Source organism: Aplysia californica, unplaced genomic scaffold (assembly GCF_000002075.1).
Source record: "Aplysia californica isolate F4 #8 unplaced genomic scaffold, AplCal3.0 scaffold00328, whole genome shotgun sequence".
Taxonomy (NCBI): domain Eukaryota; kingdom Metazoa; phylum Mollusca; class Gastropoda; order Aplysiida; family Aplysiidae; genus Aplysia; species Aplysia californica.
This window is the reverse complement of record NW_004797598.1, coordinates 308,674-324,553: the sequence shown is the minus strand read 5'-3', so window position 1 is coordinate 324,553 and position 15,880 is coordinate 308,674. Positions and strand designations below refer to the sequence as shown.

At 42.9% G+C, this 15,880-nt stretch overlaps 1 protein-coding gene across 1 annotated transcript in view; it reads left to right on the top strand.

The window, feature by feature from the left end:
- The window catches only part of LOC101853709 (nuclear pore membrane glycoprotein 210), a 42,960-nt gene that overhangs the window by 19,918 nt on the left and 7,162 nt on the right, over positions 1-15,880 (top strand). Inside the window, exons 22-38 of the mRNA XM_005102518.3 lie at positions 410-513; positions 1,046-1,150; positions 2,275-2,376; positions 3,760-3,888; positions 4,164-4,291; positions 4,677-4,878; positions 5,253-5,432; positions 6,327-6,407; positions 7,127-7,258; positions 8,611-8,766; positions 10,406-10,497; positions 11,720-11,891; positions 12,461-12,636; positions 12,993-13,077; positions 14,452-14,584; positions 14,994-15,124; positions 15,581-15,704. Of these exons, the coding sequence (XP_005102575.3) occupies positions 410-513; positions 1,046-1,150; positions 2,275-2,376; positions 3,760-3,888; positions 4,164-4,291; positions 4,677-4,878; positions 5,253-5,432; positions 6,327-6,407; positions 7,127-7,258; positions 8,611-8,766; positions 10,406-10,497; positions 11,720-11,891; positions 12,461-12,636; positions 12,993-13,077; positions 14,452-14,584; positions 14,994-15,124; positions 15,581-15,704 (2,232 nt within the window). The remainder of the gene's footprint in view (positions 1-409; positions 514-1,045; positions 1,151-2,274; positions 2,377-3,759; positions 3,889-4,163; positions 4,292-4,676; positions 4,879-5,252; positions 5,433-6,326; positions 6,408-7,126; positions 7,259-8,610; positions 8,767-10,405; positions 10,498-11,719; positions 11,892-12,460; positions 12,637-12,992; positions 13,078-14,451; positions 14,585-14,993; positions 15,125-15,580; positions 15,705-15,880) is intronic.

The window sequence follows — 15,880 nt, the reverse complement described above, 5'->3', positions numbered from 1 at the left end:
CCCCTCTAATCTTCTGGCGCTCATATGACCTTATGCAGTTGTGAGCACCATAAAACCTCACAAAAACTTAACTCGCCGGTGAAAATAGTGACGATAATGATAATAATGCAACTTAGACTGTGATAACAAGGAGTGTTTGTGTCCCATGGGAGATGAGAGAATGCCAAAAGACCTGTGTAAAGAATAGCATTTTGAAAGGAGGGGGGGGGGGGGGGGGGAATGGGGAATTTCATAGACACAGAGAATCCTGCCAAATTGTTTGCGAACTGTTTGTCAACAGAAATGAATAAAGACCCATAATGAGGAGATATTGAGGTATTGTGCTGTTTTGCTGACAATATATGTAAGAATCATTCAGTTTGTCGAATAGAACTGAATGTACCTTTTTGTTCTTTTTTGTGGCCCTCAGCTTTTCAGACTCTTCACCCGTACGGAAAGACAGGCAGTGTGCTGGTCTCGGCGTCAGTCCAACGCTACAAAGCATCTGCCATCAAAGCCTTCGGAAAGCCACAGGTCAGATATACAACGACATTTAATTTGCTGCTTATTCAAATGTTTTTAAACTAATTAAAAATTTCGTTTTTTAAGTAATTCCTCAAGATATCCATGGCCCATGTTTATCCAGGAACTACATTTTAGGAATTTGCTCTCGTTTAAGAAATCTCAGATTGTCCAGGGTATTATGTCATGGAAAATTTTCACCGGGGTTTTTATTGATGGCTTCACGAATTTGTTTGTTCAATTATCACGGGTCTCTATATTCTGCTATTTAGCGGATTTCCGCTACTGCCATTTCCTCTGCTAAACCCCTCTACCACTACTCTTTTACCTGGAATTATCTTCCAAACTCTCAAAGTGGTATGAAATAACCTTGCTTTGATCACATTGATGGTTTTTATTTCTCATTCTAGGGTTAAACAGTATAATAATAATGGGTGTCTCGCGAAAAAAGGTCTTCTGTCGCCATCACGCGGAAAGTTCCTTCTTTTTTAAAACTCTCAGTTGAGAACCATGGTTATAAATGGTTTTTGTTCCTGTCTTTCAGGAGCGCATCAGTCCTGTGATCAAGAAGTCTCTGGAGCTGGTGCTGGTAGAAGAGGCGGTCCTGACCCCACCCTCGGTGTCTGTGTTCAACCACCCGTCCAATAAGGTACTTTTTCTATAGGTCAAACTGGTCAAATCATCATGGTTGTTGTTGTCATCATCAGTTTCGTTTTCATCATTATTATCTGTCTCAGCATCATCATCATCTTCATCCTCATCTTCATTGGTATGATCTTTCATTGTATCAAAGTAAATGTACAAAATATGATGTGGGTGTATGAATTTATTGGGGTCACTAATTGATGTCAGTTGATACTGATAGAGCAGCGAAACAAAGGGTGTGGAGAGGATGACGGGACAACAAGAGTGGGACTCGTGCTCGCCAAGTGGCGTTGATATGACACTGGTCCGTTTCAGTCAGTGTTCCGCCTCAGTTCCACGAGCGCTCGCTTACTCGCGATTCTTTGAAGCCGACTGAATCGCGAATTGCCACTCTCAAATTTGGCGAGCAGGATCCAGCCCTACTGGACAGGGGGGCAAGAGCCCAGCTGTTGCTGGATCGATAACAATAACATTATGTGAATTTTGATTTTACAGTTGAACCTGCTGTCACAACCTCCATTCCAAGATAATCACCTGTACAAATGACCATATCCCTCTCCCCCCCCCCCCCCCCCCGTGTTTTTTTTCTCATACCATTATGGTGGGTGGTTGGCGGGTGGTCTGGTGTGGTTTGCTCCTTCTTTCATATCGAACATCTATCATCCTTATCTCTCCTCCTTTTTTGTGTTTGTTACTCTCTTGTAATGCCTCTAATCTTCAGCTCTTATATGACCTTATTGTGTTGCAAATGCCGTAAAACTCTTACTAAAACGAAAATACTATTATAACACTGTCCAAAAAGACCACCTGTGTAAGATGACTCTTTTTTCCTCGACAATCGGTGGTCGTCTTGGGCAAGTTTGACTATACTGTCTTTGTCATAGTGCAAATGTCAAAGAAATAATGTAGTAAAAAACCACTGTGGATGGTTGGCTGGTGCTCTGGTGTTGTTTGCTCCTTCCCTATCAAACATTTCTCTTCCTGATTTCTCCTTTTTGTGTGTTTGTTACTCTCTTGTAATACCTCTAATTTTTCAGCACTGATATGACCTAACTGTGTTGCAAGTGCCGCAAAACTCTTTACTAATACAAAAAACATTTGTTTTTTTTTACTCCTGCTTGCATCCAGGTGACTATTGGCATCACTCATGGTTCCGGCTACTTTCACATCGAGGACCTCGACTCTCAGGTGTTGCAAGCAAAGTACAATCAGAAGTCTAGAGGAGTCCAGGTGAGAAGGTTTGGGTGTTAGTGGGCTCTCTGGTGGGTGGTCTGCAACTTCTGCTCATTTTCATTGTTAGCTGTTGAAGCTAGACAGGTGAGCAGAGTAAGCCTGATTCCCTGTATGGACCTCTCTGTTGACATCCATCCCTTGGCGCTCATATGACTTTATGCAGTTGCGAGCGCCGTAAAAACTCTACTAAAACTTTCAAACTTTCATTGTTACGCTCTTATCCTGTGTGGTTGGTTGGCGGGTGCTCTGATGTGGTTTGCTCCTTCTTTTTTTTTCCCATCAAACATCTATTGTCCTTATCTCTGCTTTTTTTTCTGGGTTTTTGTTTGTTGAGTTTGTTACTCTTGAAACACCTCTAATCTTCTGCACTTAGATGATCTGATTGTGTTGCAAGTGCTGCAAAATCTCTTACTAAAACAAAATCTTATCCTAATCTGCTCCTTGAGAATCTTCATTTGAGAAAGCTGATTGTCAGTTCCCTTGTGTTTTTGTGGGTTTTTTTGCCAACTCTAATGTCAAAACAATGTCCATGGGGGACATTTTTGTGCTTCAAAGGTCAAACTAACCAGTCTCCCACATACTTTCAAGAACTCATTGTACCATACACACTATCACGTGAACTAAGATCCAGTGGCTCTAGACTAATTTCAGCACCTCGTGTGTCACTGAAGAAATATGGTGAGAGAGCTTTTCTTTTTCTGGGCCAACAGTTTGGAACACTCTCCCTCATGATTTGAGAAGCGACATAAAACTTGATACCTTCAAAAGGGGACTCAAAACACATCTATTTAAGAAATATTTTAATTAATGGACAGTACCTTTGCCTTGTTGTATGAGCATTTTTTGTCTGAAAGAATGTTGCTGTCAAAAAGTGCGCATATGATGAATTTGTATGGTGTTAGTACGAATGCGTTTTTAATCTCCTATGTATGCCTTGGGCCCATGTTGTGGGGAAAGGCGGGATACAAATGCTCTTATTATTATTATTATTATTATATGTTCATTTCAAGCTTTTCCTTTGCACGCATGCCCTCAACCCACCCCCACTGGTTTATAGTGCTAAGAATCAAATATGTGAAGATCTTCATGGATTTCAAGCCATTATTATTCTGGGATGTTTTAAATCATGATTAAAACAATTTTCGGTTTGTTTCAATGTTGGTTTGAACAAAAAATTTTATGGCCTTTTAAAATGAAAAAAATCTTAACCCTTGCTCGACTAGCTGTGCTATTTTTGTATTTGTTACACTCTTGTAACACCTCTAATCTTGGGCACCTACATGATCTAATTGTGTTGCAAGTGGAGAAAAACTCTTACACTAAAACACTTAATGTGCTGTTTTTGTTAATTAGAAAATTTTCCTCTCTTTGCGATCTCAGGTGTCTCCATTGAAGGATGGAACTCAGACTTTCACCGTGTTTGACCTGTGTCTGGACGTCACCTCTCACCCCTTGGCCTCTGTGTCTGTGTCGGGGGTAGGCAGTGTGCAGGTCAAGGTCCTTGAAAAGGTAAGCCGGCGCTTTGACGTGAATGTGTTGGGATTGTTGTTTTTTTTTTTCCGGCAATGGAGAATTGATTTGTCTAGTTGAGTTCAAAGTTGACTATTTTTTGTCTGCCTTTTCTTTTTACTGTGAGTTAATTGTTTCTCAAACTCTCTGGTTTTTGGTTCAAAGAAAAGTTCTGCTTTATTGGTTGCACTACACCTAACTTTTAATTTGTCAAAATACGCTGTGGTACTTCCAAGTTGCTTGACGGCAAGTTTAAAAAAAAAAATTGTTTCCAGGTAGAGGTGCTGAAAGAAGTGCGAGCCCACGTCCAGGTGTTGGATCTGAGGGGTGAGCCGCTGCTGGCCAGTTTCTTCACCCTGATGGGCCTACGGCTGGAGGCTGCTTCCGACATTGTGGCACTCAGGTGAGGAACGATTGTAACCCGATGCGGCCCTCTAAAGGGGTGCTGCTGCAACTGGATGTGCAGTCAAATCTGTTTTAATAGTCACATGTATAAGACAATCACTTGTACGACTCCACCCCATGATTTTTTTACCTTATAATCACACTGAGGGATAAAAAAAAATCGGGGGGGGTGAATTGGGAAGTGGCCAGTTGTACAGGTGATTGTCTTATACATGTGAACTTAAAACTAATTTTTTTAAAAATAATTATTTTTGACAATGTTTGGCTGCCTTAAACAGTTTTGACTATTTTGTAGAGTGTTTGTTTCACACAAAACTAAAATGAACGACGGCTGGTCGGGATCACAATGTGTACTGGAGCCATTTTCCTTCTTTGTCCCGCAGACCCGTGCACAGCGAGGCGGGGGACAGCGTCACCGGGGTGTACACGGTCTACGGCGCTGTGGTCGGACACACCACTCTGACCGCCAGCGTCACTCTGCCCACTGGCCAGGTCATCTACAGCGCCCCGAAGCCGGTGGAGGTGTTCCCGCCCCTTCGCCTGGAGCCCAAGAACATCACGCTCATCATCGGAGCCACCCTGCAGGTGAGATGGAATTGTGGTTGGTTGGCGGGTGCTCTGGTGTGGTTTGCTCCTTCTGTCCTATCAAACATCTATTGTCCTTATCTCCCCTTCTTCTTTGTAATGTTTGTTACTCTCTTGTAACACCTCTTATCTTCTGGTGCTCATATGACCTTATGCAGTTGCGAGCACCGTAAAACCTCCACTCCAAAACTAAAGCAAAACATCTATCATCCTTATCTCCTTTCTTCGTTTTTATGTTTGTTACTCTCTTGTAACACCTCTTATCTTCTGGTGCTCATATGACCTTATGCAGTTGCAAGCGCCGCAAAACCTCTACTAAAACTTTTTAAAAAGCTAAGCTAAATCATGACATAGTCTCGTATCTGCTGTTTCAGGTTCTGGCCTTTGGAGGTCCGCAGCCACAGAGCAACGTGGAGTTCTCTATCGTGGACCGCCAGGTGTCCAGTGTGACCAGCGGCGGGATGCTGGAGGCCCTAGAGCTGGGCACCACCACTGTGGTCGGGAAGGCCATCGGCACCGACTCCATCACCGGCGAGATGGTCGTTTACTCTCAGGTAAAGTAAAGTTGGTCCCGCATCCAAACCCAAACTTTCTGCTTCGGAGACGAGTGCACTAATTTGTTGGGTTTTTAAAAATTTTGTTTGTTGTCTTCTTTCAAAACTGTATGACAATTCTAAAAAATTTTATGGGGGTACTCTCAGGTAGCTCCCATTAAAAAATCAAAGATTTGCTTTTTCTTTCTCTATCGTCCTTATCTCCTCTTCTTCTTTTTTATGTTTGTTACTCTCTTGTAAAACCTCTAATCTTCTGGCGCACGTATGACCTTATGGAGTTGAGAGCGCCGTAAAACCTCTACTAAAACTAAAAACGAAAAAAAAAAAAAAAATGAGGTAGTTTTTGAAAAGGCTGACTTGGGCTGCTGGCTGATTAAAACAATCAAGAACAAACAAATACAGTTTCTGAAACACTGGAATAAACATAAAGATCTGGAACATCTAGCTCTCACTGGCAAAATGGAAGGATTTGAGGCAGGGGTAGACTCTGAGCAACCTACCTGGAGAGCATAAACAGATTGGGGGGGGGGGGGGGGGGGGTCAGGATAATGTAGCTTTTTTGAGAGCATCTAAGCAAAGGAACTCATGGAGAGCCATGGTTGCTGATGTGTGTCGTGGCTCTGGCTTTTGATGATGAGCCATTAAGAATTTTTTGGACAAAGGACTCGTCGTTTAACAAAGCTGTCTTGGTGGGTAGTTGGCGGGTGCTCTAGTGTGGTTTGCTCCTTCTTTGTTGTCTTATGCCATCAAAGAAAGTTTTCAACATAGAGCATTTAGCGGAAGCATTGATTTTGTTGACGAGTTGTAGATGAGGAAATAAGAGAAGCCTACCTCACCGACATGATACAGTTATTTAGCCGTGGTTTTCTTATTTAAATTTTCACCTGTTTTCAGGATGATGCTGTGGTGAATGTGGTCATGTTGAGAGGAATCCGTATCTACGCTCCGCTGACTCGTCTCCAGACTGGCACAAAGGTAGGATGCTTTCATTATTGTGTGTGTGTGACGGGGGAAGGGGGGGGGGGGGGATTTTTTACAGCCATTATTAAGATAAGATAATACTTTATTGACCCTGTGGGGGAAATTTTCTGTGGCTGAACAGGAATGGCAAGAACACATGCAAATGTACATATGTGAGGCAGCGTGGTGGAATCAGGCTCTCGTCAAAATTATCAAAGTGAAGAAACTAATTTTTCCACAGATTTGTGAATTTTTATCAAATTTTTGTTTTTTGGCTCAACACGTTTCATGCCCATTAAAGAACTAATTTCTGTGTGGATTTTTCTGAAAAACGTTGATTAAAAGCACAAAAAATGTAAATTTTCTGTTACCACCGACTCTTAAGCTAAGGAAATAACTAATCTTTGGCGGCCATTTTCTCACTAATTTTACCTCTGAAAACAGGTAACCCCACCTTCATTCGCAAATATCTCAACTTGTATTCAAGATAAATGGATATTTTTTTCACCCAAATAAAGACAAGTGAACAAGCTATAAGATGATACCAATAACTCTACACGCCCAAAAATTGACGAGAGCCTGATTCCATCACGCTGCCTCACATATAGAATTTATATTGGATATTACTTTCTGCAAAGAATTTCAATATTATTCTGCCTTGTAAAACAAAACTGCTATTGTTGTGTTAAGGTTAGATTGTTATAATGTGGTGTTTTTTTCTTTCTTTTTATTAGATGCCAGTGTATGCCATAGGCCTCACTGATCACGAGACACCGTTCACATTTGGCAACGCCGTTCCCCCCCTGGTGTTTTCCTGGTCGGCAAACAGCAAAGAAGTTCTTCAGCTGCAGTCTGTGTACAGCAAGGTAAAAAGGACAAACTAGAAGATAGACTTAGATTTGGAACTCTTCACTGACTGATGTTTTATCTCATGTCGGAATATGTTCAGTGTATGCCCTCTCAGATGGGTGCTTTGGTGTGGTTTGCTTTTTTCATTTCCTATCAAACATCCATCGTCCTTATCTCTCCTCCTTTTTTTGTTTTTGCTACTCTCTAGCAGCTCTTTTTATCTTTTGCACTTATTTGACCTTATTGTGTTTCAAGTGCCATAAGACTAACTTAAACATCATTCTGAGTGGGTGGTTGGCGGGTACTATGGTCTTGTTTGCCCCTTCTTTCAAATATCTGTCGTCCTTATCTCTCCTCCTCCTTTTTTGTGTTTGTTACTCTCTTGTTACACATAATCTATTGTTCGGCACTTAATGACCTTATTGTGTTGCAAATACCGTAAAACTGTTACTTTGGGTGGTTGGTGGGTGCTCTGGTGTGGTTTGCTCCTTCTTTCCTATCAAATATCTGTCGTTCTTTTCTCCCCTCCTTCTATTTTGTGTTTGTTACTCTCTTGTAACACATCTAATCTTCGGCACTTATATGACCTTATTGTGTTGCAAGTGCGGTAAAACTCTTACAAAAAAAAACTACAAAAAAACTGTTACTGGAACTAAACTAAAACATCATACTGAAAGAAATTAGAGTAAAAACCCATTTTGTTCTTCGTTTTGGGAAATTTCACTAGGTTTGTCACTTCTTGGTCAGTTGAGTACAGATCATACAAAATTTAGCTGTTCGTCATACAAAAGCAACAAAAATTCACAAACAAAGACTCGCCATTATTGGTGGCTCCCTTACCCCTTTTTGTCTAGACTGGTGGATAATTTGGCTAACTCTGGGACATGCCCATAGGACCGTATGCAGTTGTGAGCGCCGTAAAATCTCGACCAAAAATGAATGAATTTGCTCACCGTGGGACTACTAGGCCCCCGCTAGTTTATGTTTAGCCAGAAAATTGATCTCAACGCCGGTTCCGATTCAAGATGGTACATGTTGAATATATATTCTTTTTGATTTTAAAGCTTGGGTGTTGGAATCTGCAGCTTGTTTTAGTGACGTGCTGATGTTGAGGCAACTGCTCGTCATGTCTACTCACGGTTGGGGGAGTGGGTGGTTGGTGGGTGCTCTGGTGTGGTTTGCTTTTTCTTTCCGATCAAATCATCTATCGTCCTTATCTCCCCTCCTTCTTTTTCGTGTTTGTTACTCTCTTGTAACACCTCTAATCTTCGGCACTTATATGACCTTATTGTGTTGCAAGTGCCGTAAAACTCTCACTAAAACTAAAAACTAATTTTAGGTGTAACTTAATCTGTTCGTGTTTCTTCAGAGTAAAATTACCCAGCCGCCAGAGAACAATTTTGCCCAGCAAGTATTTGCCAGGGAAACTGGCCATGCCACCTTGAAATTGGAAGTGCGCGCCAAACCAGACAGCCGTCTACAGCTACCGGCTGGGGATGTGTTGTACGATGAGGAACAAATACAGGTGATTTTGTGTGTGGGTGTGTATGTGTGTGTTTGTGCGTGTGGGTGTGAGTGTGTATGCTTGCATGTGCGTGTGGCACATGTATCTATTATAACCGCATTGTACTTATGTTCTTTGTATTATTTGTGTGTGGGTGTGTATGTGTGTGTTTGTGCGTGTGGGTGTGAGTGTGTATGCTTGCATGTGCGTGTGGCACATGTATCTATTATAACTGCATTGTGCTTGTGTTCTTTGTATTATTTGTGTGTGGGTGTGTATGTGTGTGTTTGTGCGTATGGGTGTGGGTGTGTATGCTTGCATGTGCGTGTGGCACATGTATCTATTATAACCGTATGGTGTTTGTGTTTTTTGTATTATTGTAAAGCACATTGTGAACTTTCTTTGTGGAAATATGCTGTATGAGTGAAATTTATTATTATTATTATTTAACCTAAAGGTCTTAAATGCAGAGGAAGGGGCGGGGGATTGCAGGAAGCCGTTGGTAGGTCCTATTTCTAATACTTCTTTTCTTTGCTTCTGATGTTTCTCTCTGTCTGTCTGTCTTTGTCTTTCCCTGCACGATATGACTTTTCTTCTTGTGCCACACTCAATGTGCATCTTTTTACTCCCAACAACCAAACAATATTTGTGTTGCAAGTGGCGTGAAACTCGTACTGAAACTGAAAAAAGTCATGCAGATTAGTTTATTTTACAACTTAAGATCAGAGGTGTTGATTTTCCGGATAAATCTGAAGATCTTTTTGTTTTTGTAAAGTGTTTTACGGCGCTCGCAACTGCATAAGGTCATATGAGCGCACGGGACACACCTAATATTTTCAGTTGGTAGGAAATTTTGAATTTTGCCCGGGTGGCGGCCGAAGCCTACTCTTATCGATTTTAGACCACCAAGGGATCTTTAACGTGCGCAACTTGCACACGGGCCCTCCGAGATTTTTCGCCCTTGTCCGAGAAGGCTAGGTGTAGATCTTTTCCACCAGAAGATCAGGGGTGTGGCAGAAAGACAGCAGTAAGGAGGAGCCAAGGAGTAGCAGTAGAAAGGCTGCAGAAAGAGCCAGGAGCCCAGAGGAGGGGGCAAAGGAGGTGCGGGGGTGGGGGCAGAAAGTGGAATTGAAAGCAGACGACAGAGCATTGCTAGAGAGCAGGAAAGGACGTGAAAGGAGACAATTTTAGAGAAGAAAATTTTTCTGTCGCTACCCGGATTCGAACCTGGGACCTTTGAATGAGAGGCCAACACCTTAACCTCTAGGCCACGAGAGCCCCCCTGAAGATCTGGATTTCTAGAATTATCTGAATAATGCACTATGCACTATGATATATAAAAACATTCTGAAACAAGATGTATTAAACAATACGATCTGTAAATTTTAAGTCCACGTGTGTGCGTTTCCAGTGGGTCCAAAAAGTTCAGGATTTTTTTTCATAGCCGTTTGGCACGTTTGGTTATATTGTTCTTTCATGTGTAGACAGACCCAAGCTCTGAGGCAAGGTGGCTTGTTCCATGTCAATGCTGTGTGGTTGTGGGAGAAAACTTGTGGAGCGAGCCAAAACAGTGCGATATCTTCAGAGGAGAGGAAGAAGCCGCCCCCTTCAAGCAAGTAGTGTCTCGGCTCTAACTATTCCGTGACCTTGTCTGTTTCAGGTGTTTGAAGAGCTGTCTTTGCTGAGCCCGGCTGTTTGTGACGGTCAGGTGCGGATCACTCCCAACACGGATACTTTCCTCAAGACCAACAGGTGAGAGCGTGGATTTTTGTGTCCTCTCTGTTTCGCTACCCTAGAATGACAAAGTTTTATCTTTGCTAAGCACCCAGCTTTGAGAAATTTGCAGAAAAAATTTTGAGTTTCACGCTTGAGTTAAGCTCTTTTTTTTTTTTTAATGGTATTCTTTGAATATCTTGATAACGACTCTGAATAATCCTGCGGTTTTGATAGAGCAGATGGAACATTTATTGGTTTCTGACCTCAAGGGCTTAGTATCTCAAAACGAGCAAAAATGTCAGATAGATCTCTGTATTTCTGAGGTAGGGATTTAGCTTTTGGTCAGCTTTCTACGTAAGACTTTAGATTTGCTCTAGTAGTATTTGATAAGTTCTGTTGTCCTGCCTTTGACACACGGGAGATTTATTTACTTAGTTTAGTTTAGTATAGTAGAGGGTTTTACGGCGCTCGCAACTGCATAAGGTCATATGAGCGCCAACGGGAGATTTATGGGCAGGACAGGTGTAACAGACCAAGAAAACCAGACAACTCGAGATTTTGTCAGATTCTTCGCTATGCTTTGGAATGGCAGTGATGATTATCTACCAGCCACTGGGCTTTGCCCACCTGCCAAAAACTATGCTGATTCGTTTATATTAAAACGTGCTTTTTCAGAGGTACTGATTTTCTGGAGAAATCTGGATTTCTGAAATAGTGAGAATTTTGCTCGACTTCTTGATGCAAGACGCATCGGACATTATGATCCGTAAATTTTGAGTCTCCATGTGTGTTTATATGGGGTCTGAAAAGTTCAGGATTATTTTTTTTAAATAGCCAGTTAGCACTTTTATCTTTTTCCGTCTTTTCTTTCTTTTTTTCTTTCTTTTTTTTGGTTTGTTTTGGTCATAATTTGTTCATGGTTAAATGTTTCTGTTATTCCACAGATTTGCAGCTAACAATTCAGTAGCTGACCTGTCTGGCTGTCTTTCTGTTTGTCTGTCTGTCTGTCTGTCTGTCTGTCTATGTAATGTTTCTTTCTCCCACCCACCTCCTCTCTCAAGCTGCTGCCTTACTGCCCGCTCTCTGCCCTCTCTCTGCTCTTAACCTCTCTCTCTCTCTCTCTCTCTCTCTCTCTCTCTCTCTCTCTCTCTCTCTCTTTCTCTCTCTCTCTCTCTCTCTCTCTCTCTCTCTTTCCCCTTCTCCTTCCCTCCCTCTCTCGCTGATTCTTGACCTGTGTGTTTCTATCTCCTCCCAACAGGGATGTGGCCGCCCGAGTGCGTTATTTCATTCTCGGAGAGAGCTCTGACAGCGCGGTGCGACTACTGGACAACGGTCAGCTGCGGTCTGGCCCCATCCCCGGGAGCGCCGTGCTGCACGTGGTGGCGGAGGAAGAGTTTGGCCTCAACCAGACGCTGGTCATCCTGGTCAAGGTGAGTCGGGTGTGGTCTGCTCCTTCTTCTGCTTTCTTGGCAAACGTCTGTCGTCCTTATCTTCCTTCCTTCCTTTCTTTCTGTCTCTGTCTCCGTCTCATCCTCTGTTTCTGTCTGTCTCTCTGTCTCCATATGTATTTCTCTCTCTCATTCTCTCTTTGTTTCTCTGTCTCCATCTACCTCTCCCCCCCCCCCCCCTCTCTCTCTTTCTCTCTCTCTCTCAGTGTCTCTCTCTTTTTCTCTCTATGCATTCTGTATTCTGTGTATTGCAACTTTCCATTACATGAAATCTACTTTTATAACACGAAATTCTCTGTTTGTGGGTGGTTGGCGGGTGCTCTGGTGTGGTTTGCTTCTTCTTTCCCATCAAACTTCTATCATCCTTATCTCCCCTTCTTCTTTTTTAAATGTTTGTTACTCTCTTGTAACACCTCTAATCTTCTGGCGCTCATATGACCTTATTGTGTTGCTAGTGCCGAAAAACCTCTACTAAAACTAAACAAACTAAAACAAAAGTGTGTTGCAAGTGCCGTAAAACTCTTTCTAAAACCAAAGTGTGTCGTCTCCAGGTGAAGCCAGTGTCCTACCTCATGATCAACGCGGACACCACCATCAACACGGCGCCAGACTCGCAGCTGTCGAGCGTGCCCATCGGAGCCTCCTTGCAGTTCTCCGTCAGTTACCATGACGACATCGGGGAGGAGTTCTACGCCACGAACATACAGCTGGGAATTCGCTGCAGCAGGTTTGTTTTGCTGCGGTGTCTGCGGCTTTCTGTCTTTCTCTTTTGAGGCTTAAGATATTTATATATTCAAATTGTTAGTAAAGTGCGGAGACAATGTGTCCTCCTTGGGGCCTCCTATGCTCACATTGCCGCCTCCTCTCTCCCCCTGTCTCCTTTTCTCTCTCCCTTTCCCTCTCTCTCTCCCTTCCATCCCCTCCCTCTCTCTCACTCTCTCTCGTCTTCTCCCCTCCCCCCCCCCCCCCCCCCCCCTTGTCATCTCCCCTCCCCCCTTGCAACTGTGCCGCCCCACCCAAGCACTCCTCTGTGTTCATTGTCTAGTAGTTTACCCTCACAAACTTTCGTCTCCCCTTCCTCAGGTATGACTTACTCCATGTCGCCAACGGTGTGGACAACAACACACTCATTGTGAGAGCTGCCGAGGTGGGGAACACTGTGCTGAAGGTGAGTCTAATTTGTGGGCTGTTTGAACTCTGCTTTGGTATGTAATGTAATGTTAGGTCTGTGTTAGTGATTTGGTAATGTAAGTTTAGGTGTGAGAGTGTATGTGTGTACGTGTGTGTGTGCTCACTCATTGTGAGAGCTGCCGAGGTCGGGAACATCGTGCTGAAGATGAGTCTGATTGGTGGGCTGTTTGGACTGCTTTGGTAATGTAATGTTATGTCTGTGTTAGTAAGTTTTTTTTGTGCATTCATGCGCGCGTGCTCACTCTTTGTGAGAGCTGCAAAGGTCGGGAACACCATCATCCATGCTCAAAGTGAGTCTGATTTGTGGGCTGTTTAGACTGCTTTGTTAATGTACTTTTAGGTCTGTGTTAGTGAGTTTTTGTGTGCATTCATGCGTGCGCTGCTCACTCTTTGTGAGAGCTGCCCAGGTCGGGAACACCGTGCTCAAAGTGAGTCTGATTTGTGGGCTGTTTGAACTTCTTTGGTAATGTAAGTTTAGGTGTATGAGTGTGAGGGTGTGTGAGGTTGTGTGGGTGTGTATAGGTGGTGTGAATGTGGGTTTGGGTGTGAATGGGTGGGGAGGGGAAGGGACGGGAGGGGGGTATTTGTTAGAGGTAGGTATGTGAGCCTTTTGTGGCAACTGTTTGTGTGGTGTGTGTCTGTTGGGATTTATGTATGGAGGGGGGGGGGGGCAGTCAGCGACCAAGGTGGCAAGGACCATTTGTAAATGAAGGGCGAAGATTTGATGCGCTCCTCTTCAGCTTGTACTATCTTATTGTAAAGTAAGATTCGTAGGTGGTTGGCGGATGCTCTAGCGTGGTTTGCTTCTTCTTTCTTATCAAATATCTGTCTTCGTTATCTCTTTTCCTTCTTTTTTGTGCTTGTTAATCTCATGCAACACCTATAATCTTCGGCACTTAAATGACCTTATTGTGTTGCAAGTGCCGTCTAAAATTAAAGTAAGATGCTCCTAGTGTTAACTCTTTAAACCCCATTGGAACCTGGGATGGTCCGATAATAGACAACTGTTGCGTTTCATTTAGTGCTAGTTTCTTCTTGATTTTCGGAACTATTCCCATCCAAGTTTTTTAGTAATGACTAAGCCTTTGTTTTCTCTGTTTTGAAGTTGGAGACAAGCTTTTGGGGTTATAATGAGACATAGTGCACCAGGTTTAGGTGACTGTAGAAAAAACTGCGGGAAACTGGAAAAAAACTCAGGGTTTAAAGAGTTAAGAAAGGAAGTTAAAGAAGGACAGTGATTAAAAAGTGCCATAAAAAAAAACAACCCCAAAAACCAATCTCGTACTAAAACAAACAAACAAAAACCTAAACCAAACTAAACGTTGTTGCGTTACGTTCTTCATCGCTGCAGGTGTGGGACAAGGGCCAGCCGTCGCGTGCAGACTACATCAACATCCCCGTGGGCTACGCCATCGAGCCCGCTCAGGTCGTCGTCACTCTGGGCTCCCTCGTCTGCTTTGAGTCGCCCATCCTCTCGGACACGGGTGAGTTGTGGGTGGTTGGCCCGGTGCTCTGGTGGGACATCTATCTATCATCTTTATATCTCCAGTCCTTCTTTTTTTGTGTCTGTTACTCTCTTGTAACACCTCTAATATTCGGCATTTATATGACCGACCTTATTGTTTTGCAAGTGCTGTAAAACTTTTACGGTGGGTGGTTGGCGGGTGCTCTGGTGTAGTTTGCTCCTTCTTTCCTATCGAACATCTATCTTCTTTATCTCCCCTCCTCCTTTTTTGTGTCTGTTACTCTCTTGTAACACCTCTAATCTTCTGGTGCTCATATGACCTTATGCAGTTGCAAGCGTCGTAAAACTTCTTCTTAAACTAAAAGAATATACAAGGTGATGAAATACGGGAATAAAATAAATGGGTTTTTTTTTGGTCCTTTTATCAGGACTGGCGGGTAGCTGGTACACCAAGTCGAACGCCCTGCAGATAGAGGGAGACTCTGGGATCGCCACGGCCAAGTCTGTGGGCCGCTCTGTGGTGGCCTACTCCTTCTCCTCCACGTCTACCAAGACAGAGGTAAATGTGTGCACGTCTGCTCGTTTGTTCGCATGTCTATGCATGTGTGAGGAGGGGTTTTTTTGGGTTTTTTGTTCTGTTTGTTTTTTATATTCTCCCCTCCTTTACTATTTCTTTCCTACGGGGAATGGAAAATGGCCAGTTATGCAAATTGAAAAGAAAAAAGCTATCTTTTCACAGCCCCAAGCCGACTGATTTTCTTCTGTTCTGTGTCTTCTCTATGGTACTTTTTTCCATGAAAGCCTTTCCCAGTTGTCTTATATTCTCTCATTTATTTTAGCTCTGATGCGACTTGGCTTACCATTTCGACTCAAGATTTTGTGCTTTTTCACTTTTCTGTCAGTTAAAAAGTAGTTTCTTGCTGTGATTTAAACCCAGCGAAAAAAAGATAGCTCAGCGGATGGTTGACCGTATCTTAGAATGGGCTTTTCATTTTTCTTTTCTTTTTCTCTCCAGATCACCATTGAACCCATCCACTCTCTGACCGTGGACTATGCCGTCACTTTTCTCTCGAATGCCGCTGGAAAGAACAGGAACTCATTTTTCCCCGTAACGTTTGGCGGCAAGTCAAACGTACATGGTAAGAACATTTCAATGATTTGTCATTGTGTACTCACTTTTCTGATTGAACGTGAAGGTTTTGACAGACCAATCTTGATTAAGCGGTGTCGTTAGTCTAGTGGATAGGCTAGTGTGCTTTATTGTTTGTTACTGTCATTGTCACAAAGTCAGTTACAAACATTACAACTACCCCCC